The following is a 10,835-nucleotide window of genomic DNA, read 5'->3' on the forward strand; positions in this document are numbered from 1 at the left end:
TATCAGGCTATCGCTAACCTTTCGCCTCGGCTCGCTAAAGCTGAATATGGAGATTCTGACGGCCATTAAAGTGCATTCTCGGTTTCTGTCTGATAGTCTGGCAGATATCTTCTAGGTCAGAAATGGGCGGCCCGTTGGCCTTCTTAATTGGACCCACCGAACTTGAAATTTTATGCAATTAAATCTCATCTAGTTTACCTTTTTTCTGATACACCCGCATACCTCATACACATTGATATTTGTTGGAGTGTAGTGTGTTGTACTTTGTCGTGTGTGTGGTCTCCAATGAGTAAATGAACAGTGGACGTCTCCTGTGTGTGTTCAGAGCCTCCTGAGACTCCAACTCTGTCCTGTTACAAAAGGTCGCCTAGCAGTAAGATCCGCTGCAATTGGACACCAGTGAAGCCCATGAACCTTCGCCCCAGCTGTTCCCTCCTGCTCAGGAGAAAGTAAGGACCCCAACGCCGGCCTGCAGGACCGGAGCTTTGGTGCTGATGTTGGTAGAATCTGGTGACGTTGGGAAGCACTATGGTGGTTAAAACCACTATTTCACTGCTAGGGTTCCACTCCTTGGGCCCTCTGGGTTCTCCCTGCGTGCTCTCCTGGTTCTTGCCTGGGTTCTCTCAGGTTCTCCATCTCCCTCCCACAGTCCAAAAACAGTCAGCGGGTCCGTTGAAGTAGGTGGCAGAGAAGTATGTTAGACTGGTGCAGGACATGTATGCTCGCTGTGAGACAGTGGTGAGGTATGCTGTAGGTGTAACAGAGAGGTTCAAGGTGGAGGTGGGACTCCATCTCTGAGCCCCTTCTTGTTTGCAGTGGTGATGGACAGGCTGACAGATGAGCTTAGACAGGAATCTCCATGGAGCGTGATGTTTGCAGATGATATTGTGAACTGTAGCAAGAGCAGGGTTAAGGTATCTAGAGAGGTGGAGGTATGCTCTGGAAAGGAGAGGAATGAAGGTTTAGAGCAGCAACACAGAATATATGTATGCCTAAGAGGAACCCGGGTGGAGGGGTGAAGCTAAAGGGAGTGGAGATCAAGAAGGTTGAGGATTTCAAGTCACTTTGGGAGTGACAAGGACATATAGGATCAGGAATGAGTCCATCAGAGGGACAGGACATATTAGATGTTTTGGAGAGAAGGTCAGATAGGCTGAGATAGTTGGGTCCTGTACAGAGGAGGGATAGTGAATATACTGGAAAACAGATGCTGGAATTAGAGGTCTAGAGGAAAGCCAAAGAGAGGATTTATAGACGTTGGGAGAGAGGATATGAAGTTAGTTGGTGTGAGAGAGGAGGATACAGAGAATAGGGTTAGATGGAGAAGGTGGATTCGCTGTGGCGACCCCTGAAGGGAAAAGTCCAAAAGAGAAGAAGATATAACAGTATTATGGCTCTTCTACAATATTAGCATATGCAATACTTTTAGAGTCCTTTTCTATTAACCCTCTCCAGGCAGATGTTGCAGATTTGCGACAGCTAAATGCTACTTAGCTAATTACGCCACAACTTAATTTGAGCCTGAGAGGGTTAAAGGAGTGTAGGGACCATGCCAATAAATGTTCTTGTCTTATCAGGGCTTTGTGCTCATAATCTTTATGTTTTTGATCTGTGTAATCAATGAAGTGTCATTTTCAAGGGATTTTTTGTCTGTCCCATCCGACACAGAAACTCCATCAGGCTGGAAAAGGTTGTTTGATTTCTGTCTCTTCTGTCCTGCGCCTCAGCAACATGGCACCGTTCCTTCGCATCCAGTGTTCCTACTCCACCCAGAAGATGCGCTGTTGGTGCACGATCGTCCACGAAGAAGAACATCTGAGGACCGTCCTCATGGCCTACCTGTGTGTCACCAGCATCGCAGGAAACGCCACCAGCCCCCTCCTGTCCTTCATACCTCTGCACATTCGTAAGTGGGTGCGACTCGTATCAAGCGTTTTGAACAGGCGCTGGAAAAAGATGTGCAAAGTTCACATGTTGGGAGACGCCTTGCTCGGCGGGGTTCTTCAAAACAAATTCACCTCCAAAACAATTCTTCTCCTTTCTCTGCTCCTTCCTGCTCAGTGACGCCGGACCCTCCAGCGGCAGTGACGGTCCGGCAGGAGGAAGGAAACAAGAGGAGGATGGTGGTCAGCTGGAGTTTCCCAGAGTCCTGGTTGTCACATGACCGATACTATCATCTGATTTATGAACTCAAATACCGGCCTACCCAGTCTTCGGGTGCTCACGCGCAGGTGCGCCAAGCTTGTCTTCTTTGCCGTCCGAAAACCGGAGGCTTGTTTGTTCTTGAACCCTTCGTCCCCCTCGTCTGCGCCCTCCTCTTCAGATGGTGGAGATCAGGGAGAGGAGCGGCCGAACATACACCATCACCGACGCCTTGTCTGGCATGGAGTACGAGATCCAGCTCCGAGCCAAGGATGAGTTTGATGGTCAGTGGAGTGTGTGGAGCGCACCGCTCTATGCCAGGAGCTGGACAGGTAACTACATGGTAGAGTGGTAGAGGCTCTCCAATGACAAGAGCAAATCCAGAGTCGCCTGACCTGGGCCGAGCTCACAAAAGTAGTCATGACAACTTAAGAAGACAAGTTTCCTTCCTGTAACAAGAATGAATTTCCTTAAAGTGTGTATAAATACTCTGGGGTGAAATCCACCTCTTAGGACTGAGAAAACCTAACGCGTTCATTTCCTCTGAATAATCAGGCGGCTGCAGAATCGATCCTTTTCCTTTCCTTCCTCCTCACTCGCACCTCCGTGTTTGACTGTTTAATACACCTGCTTTCCATCCCTGCAAAGTCGTGGTTTGATAGCTTGCAGACACTTCCTGTGTCTTGGTTCAAATCTTCACATGGGCCACCAGGGAGTTACTGCATCCAGCTGAGATATACTGGAGTTCTAGGGCGTATTCAGCCAAAAAACGCCATTTTGGCAATTTCTAGCTAATACAAAGTGGTGAATTAAGTTGTGAATTGACCGACTGACTGATTAATTAGTACATTTCTGGTGTTGGCTACCTGCTGGCCACCTAAACCTGTCTCCAGATTTCATCTTAAGCTGAGAGCGGAATCAATCTGCTAATTCAAGGCAAAAGTCTGTTTAATTCAAATTCAAAAAACTTAGTTTGTCCCCCGCGGCCAATTACGAGTCAAGTACAGTCGGCAGTACGAGACAGAACAGCAAACGATGTCACTGTCATTCAAAGAGGGAGACGAGGAAAAAAAGGTAAATACTCATCGTTGACTATTCCTTTATCAACGACAATCAGTATGTCAAAGCTCTGTCTTTGTCATCCAAAGCAAATGACAACTGCTTGTTGAATAGTCCGGCAGCTAACCGACCTTTACAGTTGATCTCTGTTCTTAGCGTTCCAGTTCAAGCAGCTGTTTTTTCCCGATCAATGTCCTCAGAACCTGTGCGCTCAAAAAGCTGACCACGGACTTTTAGCAACAAATGATCATTTAGTTCTTAAATACAATGTTCTGTTGCAGAGCCGAGGACTTTGGTTTCCCCCGATGACGAGCGGACCACGGCGGTAAGAGTCTCCAAGTGTCAACCCATTTCCACTCTTGCTCTTTGCTCCCGCCGGAAACCTTCATCTACAATCACATTCTCCTCATTGGATGATACATTGTTTTCATGCTCGCTACCATTCAGCTAATGCTAGCAATGCAAAGCTATGAAGGCTAATTTGTGACTTTTTTCGCTGACGCCTTCTCGCTCAACATTTTTCGGGGCTCTGTGACACCGAGTTCGGACCAAGTGTTCCTCTGACCGACATCTGGTGTTTTCTTTTTGTAGTTTGTCCTGTATGAAAGCTCGGGGGAAGAAGACAGCACCATCAGCGGTAAGACGGGTGGAAAATCAAGCACTTTGGAAGAGCCTGCGTATCAGTCATCTCTTCATCAGCCTGAGCCCTCAAATCCATAAATTTGCAGGAAACCATAAAAAAAAGTACTATTGACATTAAGTTTAAATATTAGAAAATGAAAATAATAAAATATAGAACTCTAAGAATTTTCACCGGCGATTTTAATTGTGTAATTTCAAAATGAAAATTGGAAAAAAAAATGTAACATTATAAAAAAAAAAAAAAAATGGCTTGTATATTTGGAAGGAGTCGCTTAAAATGACGTACAAATAAAATAAAATCAGACAGAATATCCCAGAAACAATCTAAGAATAATAACGTTATTAAACATTAAGCTAATGATTGTCAGGGTATGGGGCCTTAGATCTTCAGCCTCAGAGGTAGAAGAGGCGAAAGCATGTCTGACAATAGATGGGAAACAGTTCGGGGGGACGTTACACCTCCCTGGGCTGTAACAGGAAGCCATATGTCATAATAACTGAGGCTTAACAGTGAAAGAAGCCACAGGAAACACGGTGCACGCAAACACGCTTGTCACGTGCACATACTCGAACATGTGTCTCGGTTGATTCTACTGCTGACCTTTAGGACTGTCCTTCTTTGCCCTCACTAGCTGAAGTAGTGACTTCCACTTCCGCCCTGGCTTCGCATCACATCCTGTGGACCTGCAGTTTATTCATTGTCTCTTTGGCCATTCTAGCTGCCTTTATCTTCAGGTGGGGAGAATTCTGCAAAAAATATAAATTGGTATTGATCTTGATACTGTGATAAATTGTTTGTTGTATTGTTCAAATGCAAGACTATGGAAAGAAAGTCTGATTAATTTGATGTTTTCCCACATATCTTGAGAGGTTGCACTTAAGTTTCTGCAAGCCATATTAGGCTTCTGGGAAATCGCCACCAGTCTTACATCTTTAAGTTTAAGATAAAGTTTAAGATAAATCTAAATCTTTACCAGAATATTCAAAAATATCTGGAATGTGACTTAAAACCAGTCAATTCTCGCCTTTTCACTTAAAATGGATATGGATTTCCAACAGATGGAAAATGATGTTGTAGATTTGAGCTCGTGAAAATAAGTTTAAATAACTTCTGCACCAAAGCCTTTTTACTGCGTCAATTCAGGCACAAGGAAAAGTTTGCAAGTAAAGTCTGCAGTCTGGGCGTCCTGAGCCCCTGCGGAGCTTCGCCGCCGCCGCCACCGCCTTCGGCCCCTGCGGCACCGGAGGGCAGAGCTCTGGTGACCTTTGCCCCTCCCCGACACCAAGAACCCCACGATAGTGCCGCAGAAGAAGAGGAGGAAGTAGAAAAGGAGGAGGAACCACCAGGGATACAGAGGGCAGAGGCCATGAATTTCAGTAACACCAGTTATTTCCTTATTCCAAGACAGTTATGAAAGAAGGCAGGAACTCTTAAAAGAACCTTGACCAAAACTCTGGGTCTCCTCATCTTTTTTACCTTGTTTCAGTCACAAGGACTAAATGGAAATGTTAACCTGATGACCTATCAAACAGACTCTTTACATTTGTCTCCGCTGCTCCCTTGTGCCTCTGGGATGAATGTTTTATGTTGTTTTTGTTGTAAAAAAAATGCAGCTTTTAAGCTAAACTCACATGTTGACGAACCGTTGACTGGATTTCTTACAGGACATTTTCTGGTTGTATATTTTTGCTTAACTTTATCTAATAAACTCTGGAAAATGCAGTATTACCATGGACTAATTGTGGGTCTGGATGTTGTCAATTGTACCTTGAGAAAGTGAGACCAAGCAGGCAGAAGACTCCAAAAAAACACCATCCACGGAGTCGCACTGCACAACAGCGCCCCCTAGTGGTCACCGCCCGCCGTTGCATTCAGTCGTCTCCATGGAAACCGCTGTTGCCGCTGTGCCAGTGACAGGTGGCGTCTCGGTCTCCGCTCCTCTGGATGACAGTGTCTGAAGGGAAACAAATCATTACAGTATAATCACAAACAATAGGACTAATCATCGCAAAGATGGCCAGGAAGGGCAGCTCTCACTCCCTGGACTTCGGTGAACTGAACCCCGAGCAGCAGGAGAAACTGCGTCAGTTCAAGGTAAAGGGGCTAAAGCTAGCCGACGCCATGACAGAGAGGTTGATGCTAATCAGGCTAACCGATGCCATGACCGGCGTCCACCGACGCCGTGGTACGGCGGTTAATGGTAACTGAGGCAACCGGAGCCGTGGCACAGCGCTCGATGCTAACCAGATAAACCGATCCTGTTCCACGCCGGTTAACGCTATCCCGGACAGCCGACGCCATGACACGGCCGGTAATGCTAACCGGGTCAAGCGACTCTATGACATAGCGGTTCATGCTAACCTGTTCAACCGACGGCATGACGCGGCAGTTAATGCTAACTGGGTCAACCGACGCTATGACACAGCAGTTCATGCTATCCGGGTTAACCGACGTCATGACGTGGCAGTTAATGCTAAGTGAGGCAACCGATGCCATGACACAGCAGTTTATGCTAACGGATCCACTGACGATAAGGCATGGCGGTCAATGCTAACAGAGGTAACCAATGTCTTGACGCGGCAGTTCATGCTAATCGAGTCAACCGACGTCATTTTACTGCGGTAAATGCCGACGGGGTCAACCGACGCTATGGCAGAGGTTCATGCTAACCGGGTCAATCAACGCAATGACATGGCTGGTAATTCTAACTAAGGCAACTAACGCCAGAACATGGCAGTCAAGGCTAGCCGGGTCAGTTGATGCAATGACACAGCAGTTCATGCTAACCGGGTCAACTGATGCCATGATGCTGCAGTTAATGCTAAACGGGTCAACAGACACCAAGATACGGCACTTAATGCTAATCGGGTCAACTGACGCCATGAGCCCTTAACATTTGGCGTGAACTAACTAGCTTGTGTGTGGACACAGGTCAAGACGAAGATCGACAATGAGAAGTACATGAGGTCCCACCCGGAGGTGGAGGTGCTGATAGGAGACTTCCTGAGGTGAACACAGCTTTTAAAGTTCAACAACAAATAGTAGATCCGACCCTTGTTGTAAATAAAGTTTTAATGTGGAGGACATCTTTAAACCATCCTTGGTAGGTTGATCAAGTTTTAAAGACAAGGACATCGTCATCAAACCGGCGTTGGTAGGTTTTTAACGTTCTAAAGATATCCTTAAGGATCGCTGGCTGCACGTCTGTGTCCTACATGATCTGTTCAATGGTACGTAGTACTTAGCAATAAGGAGAATGATAGCTCTCAGTATCTAGTAGTTTGACAAAGTATAATCCTGGCTTGACCAACTATTCTTCCTCAAAGCCATTTAGCAGTCAAACTCAGACATACCAGAATCCCAGTCCCAACCAAGCACTCTTTTTAGGTCCCCTCAGGCTGGTGTTCAGTAGTTTAGCTTGTTTAGTTTAGCTCGTGTTAACATTTCTGCACCTTTGTCATTACCTACTGTGTAGCATTGCCTTAGAAATTACATCGTGTAAAGGAAACAAAATCACAGAAGCTGAATCCAACTGTCAAACTAATTGTTGTTTTTCCATGTTTCATTGATTTTTTTTTTTTCCTTAAAAAACAGGGGTCCCCAGTAATCAGTACATACTCATTCTGTTTCCTCCTTAGAGATGTGCTCCTCAAAAGGCCTGCTGACGTTCGTGCCTTTGCTGCCGGTGAGAGAGAGACACACATACACAATTAGTATTATTTCTGTTTGAATGTGAAACACAATACTAGACTGTGTGTTTAGATATATACAGTGTATTGTAGAACCGTGTCTCCCACCAAGCCTGTATAGATATGACCATGATTGTGTGACCAGGCTCGGGTTACAGCCGCCAGTCTAACATGAACACGAGCCCGGAATCACAGTTGCCTTTTCTGACATTAGTCTTACAACATGTGCAAAATTGCCATTTTATTTATATGACTGTCCAAAATAAACTTGACATGCAATAACATTCTACCTGAATGTTGTAAATCTTTGGTAGCAGCAGGAAAGTGACACCTGAAGACTCATCAAACTACTGTGTATATATATATATATATATATATATATATATATATATATATATATGTATGTATGTATGTATGTATGTATGTGTGTGTGTGTGTGTGTATATATATATATATATATATGTTTACACACACACACAGCAGGCTTTTTAATGGACCCCCAAGTAAGAGAAGTTTTCAGCCAGGAAACAGTTGGTTGGGATTGAACTGATTTTTATGTGTCGTACACATCACACATACACAAAAACACACACTAATGAGTGTGAATCATCTCTTCCAGCTTACTTTACCAACCCCAACCTTCACATGGCCATTTGTTCCAAGATGGAGCAGAAGGACGTGTGAAACACGGGACAGTCGCAGTGCCGCCCCTCCTGCCGTGTACGTACATTGAACCTGACATCAGACAACATGCTTCCTCCACAGGACAGCACAGCTTTACTTTTATATTGACATATGCCGTAGATCATAAACATGAACTCTCTGGATGTCAGTTTTTTGCTTTGACTTCTTAGCTGCCAGTTTTGAATGTAATCTGGCCTCCCACCCCCTTGCCAGCATGCTCCGCTGTCCTCACAGCACCCACAGCATAACGTGCCTTTTTACAGAGATGTCAGAGATATCGTCTTTGCCCTGTCACTGTGCACTGGGAAGGCTAAGACCTGTGGCAGTAAAAGAGTTTCCTATTCAAATGCCTTCTGCTCTATGAAGCCATTGTGAGTGTGACAGCGCTTCGCTTTGTCTTTTTTTTCGTCCTGTATTTACCTTAGCTGCCTAATTGTATTTGAACAATTCCTCCTTTTAGTTGTTGAATGAATTGTATACCTGCTCATTTATAAGGAGATTTATGTAAAAAGGCTTGGACCAATAAACTCTTCATAAGCTCTTTGTGAATTGATCCTTTTCCCAGGATCAAGTGTGTCAGATCTCCAAAGTCAAAACTGCTTGATTACAGCTTCTTCAAGAATTAAAAACAACTTCTAGAAGCATTACCTGTAGCTGCTTGTATGTTTGTCTTTGCATGCACACACACACACACACACACACAAAAACACTTTGATAGCACACTCCTGTTGTGACCCAGCGGAGAACAGGTGATCACCCAGCCCACAGCGGCACTGAGGGACGGGCCCAAGAAGAACGTGCACATCCTCATTTTTCTCATTTCCATCTCTGATTTCATTGTTCCCTGAATCGACACTGAAGCAGAGCCAGTCAGTAAGTGATGCTGTTTTTTTTTTAAACTTTGAATTAATATTAAGCCGTCAACGGTTATAGACGGGAGCCGGCCGCTGGACCTTTGAGTCTATTCTGCACGTTTTGTTCATCAAATTCGATCCAACTTCTGTCATTGTTGACAGTTTAGACATCTCTGGATAATGTGCGCTTTACAAGAGGCTGTGCCGGGTATATATATATATATTTTTTTAAGAGGTTATTGATACTTTATGACAGATGTTTTTTTTTTTTTCGTGTTAAAGACGAATCGCGTGAGGCCAAAACAGCCAGATGCAAAGCAGGGTGAGATCAGATGCACAGAAGAATGTGATGCCGTGAAGGTGACCGGTGGTTGTACCTGCAGCTGCTTGTGTTTTTCTTGTGTGGCTGCCGGCTCTCCCCACAGAACGAGCACCCAGAGACGGTCGCCAAGGTGAATGAGGAAAGAACCCTCGGAGGAGGAAGTGCAGCTGAAAAAAAAAAAAGAAAGTTGCTGTTGGCTCACATGGAAACATGAAATAACAGCAGGGATGAAACACATGATCCCTCTGATGGGTTTTAAAAGCTGTAATTGGGTTGAAAAATGTATTTTTCAGTGAGGAAATACACATGGAATCAGCTTCAAATGCTTATATGTAACCAAAGTGTCCTTTGATTGACAGGAAAGCTGGTCTGCTCATCATGGCTCCAGGTGTAGCGACCCTGATCTCCCTGCTGCTTGTAGCCTCCACAACTTCAGGTGGGCAACCTTTCACCAGACACCCCCTCCTCACCCCAAGAACACAACCGTCTGAACTGAAGTGTGTGTGTGTGTCTTTCGTCACCCTTACATGTGGCTACAGTTTCTGTCCGACCCCCGGAGGAGGTGCCAGGAAGCAGACCCGACTTCAGGAACACGGCCAGGAGGCTGGTACGTGATGTGGCACTTCTACTGTTCATTCTCAAATACTGAAAACAGAGCGGGCAGGTTCGGGTTCAGCGCTACGCTTGAAAGCAGGGAAAGGAGGGATTTATTTTTGCGATTTTGGTTTAAATAAACTGGTGAAAATATTCCGTCACAAACGTGATGACCTCCAGAAGTGAAAGTTGTAGTAATCTCAAACTTATCAACTACCCAGTGTTAGTTTTTGCATGACATTTGCATGTTTTCACTTTCTGCAAGAAAAGACTGCAAGACATTTTAAATTTGATCGTATGCTTTGTTTTTTTTTACCTGTCAGATGAAGGCATGTCACAGAAGCGGTGAGGACTTCTATATGTGTGTGTGTGTGTGTGTGAAGCTGCGTGCTGTAGAGTTGAGGTTGTGGGTACCGTGAGTGTGTGAAAGGGCCCAGAGTATGTTTGTGTGTTCCAGGACATCCCCGGCCAACGGCTTCTCAACTGCACGCCATTTTCACCGACAGGTAATTCAGCAGGTTCTTGGAGGTTTATAAACTCGTTTTTTCATAACCAAATCCCTTCTCCAGTGAGCTTCTGATGAAGAACGGAAGTTCCCATCCGTCCACCTCCCTCCTTCCTGATTTCTTCAACACGCTGCAGTCGTTTTTTCCTCCCGACAAAGTGTCGGTGGGCCGAGTCCCCCTGGATAAATTAGAGGAGCTGGTGAGAAGTAGTGGTATTTGAACCCCCCTCACCAGTGGAGGGCTTTGGGTCATGATTTGAAATCATCTCCGCTGCCTGAAAGAACTGTTTATATCTTTATTGGGACCATTTTAGTTGTGTGCTTGTTATCTCCGATTTACTGT

General features: G+C 45.1%; 2 protein-coding genes across 2 annotated transcripts in view; both read left to right on the forward strand.

Moving 5' to 3' along the window:
* Positions 1–5,567, forward strand: part of il6r (interleukin 6 receptor) — a 9,161-nt gene extending 3,594 nt beyond the window's left edge. Inside the window, exons 3-10 of the mRNA XM_086155275.1 lie at positions 326–449; positions 1,728–1,906; positions 2,062–2,231; positions 2,324–2,474; positions 3,483–3,526; positions 3,793–3,838; positions 4,476–4,578; positions 4,988–5,567. Of these exons, the coding sequence (XP_086011401.1) occupies positions 326–449; positions 1,728–1,906; positions 2,062–2,231; positions 2,324–2,474; positions 3,483–3,526; positions 3,793–3,838; positions 4,476–4,578; positions 4,988–5,258 (1,088 nt within the window). The 3' untranslated portion in view covers positions 5,259–5,567. The remainder of the gene's footprint in view (positions 1–325; positions 450–1,727; positions 1,907–2,061; positions 2,232–2,323; positions 2,475–3,482; positions 3,527–3,792; positions 3,839–4,475; positions 4,579–4,987) is intronic.
* A 193-nt stretch (positions 5,568–5,760) lies between these two features.
* Positions 5,761–8,821, forward strand: riiad1 (regulatory subunit of type II PKA R-subunit domain containing 1). The gene is made up of 4 exons (XM_086155911.1): positions 5,761–5,938; positions 6,776–6,852; positions 7,483–7,529; positions 8,153–8,821. Exons 1-4 carry the CDS (start codon positions 5,858–5,860, stop codon positions 8,215–8,217), a joined length of 270 nt encoding a protein of 89 aa, XP_086012037.1. The 5' UTR covers positions 5,761–5,857; the 3' UTR covers positions 8,218–8,821.
* The last annotated feature ends 2,014 nt before the right edge of the window (positions 8,822–10,835 follow it).

Source organism: Fistularia commersonii, chromosome 11 (genome assembly GCF_037954325.1).
Source record: "Fistularia commersonii isolate RoL2024-O1a breed Wild chromosome 11, RoL_Fcom_v1.0, whole genome shotgun sequence".
NCBI classification, from domain to species: Eukaryota; Metazoa; Chordata; class Actinopteri; order Syngnathiformes; family Fistulariidae; genus Fistularia; species Fistularia commersonii.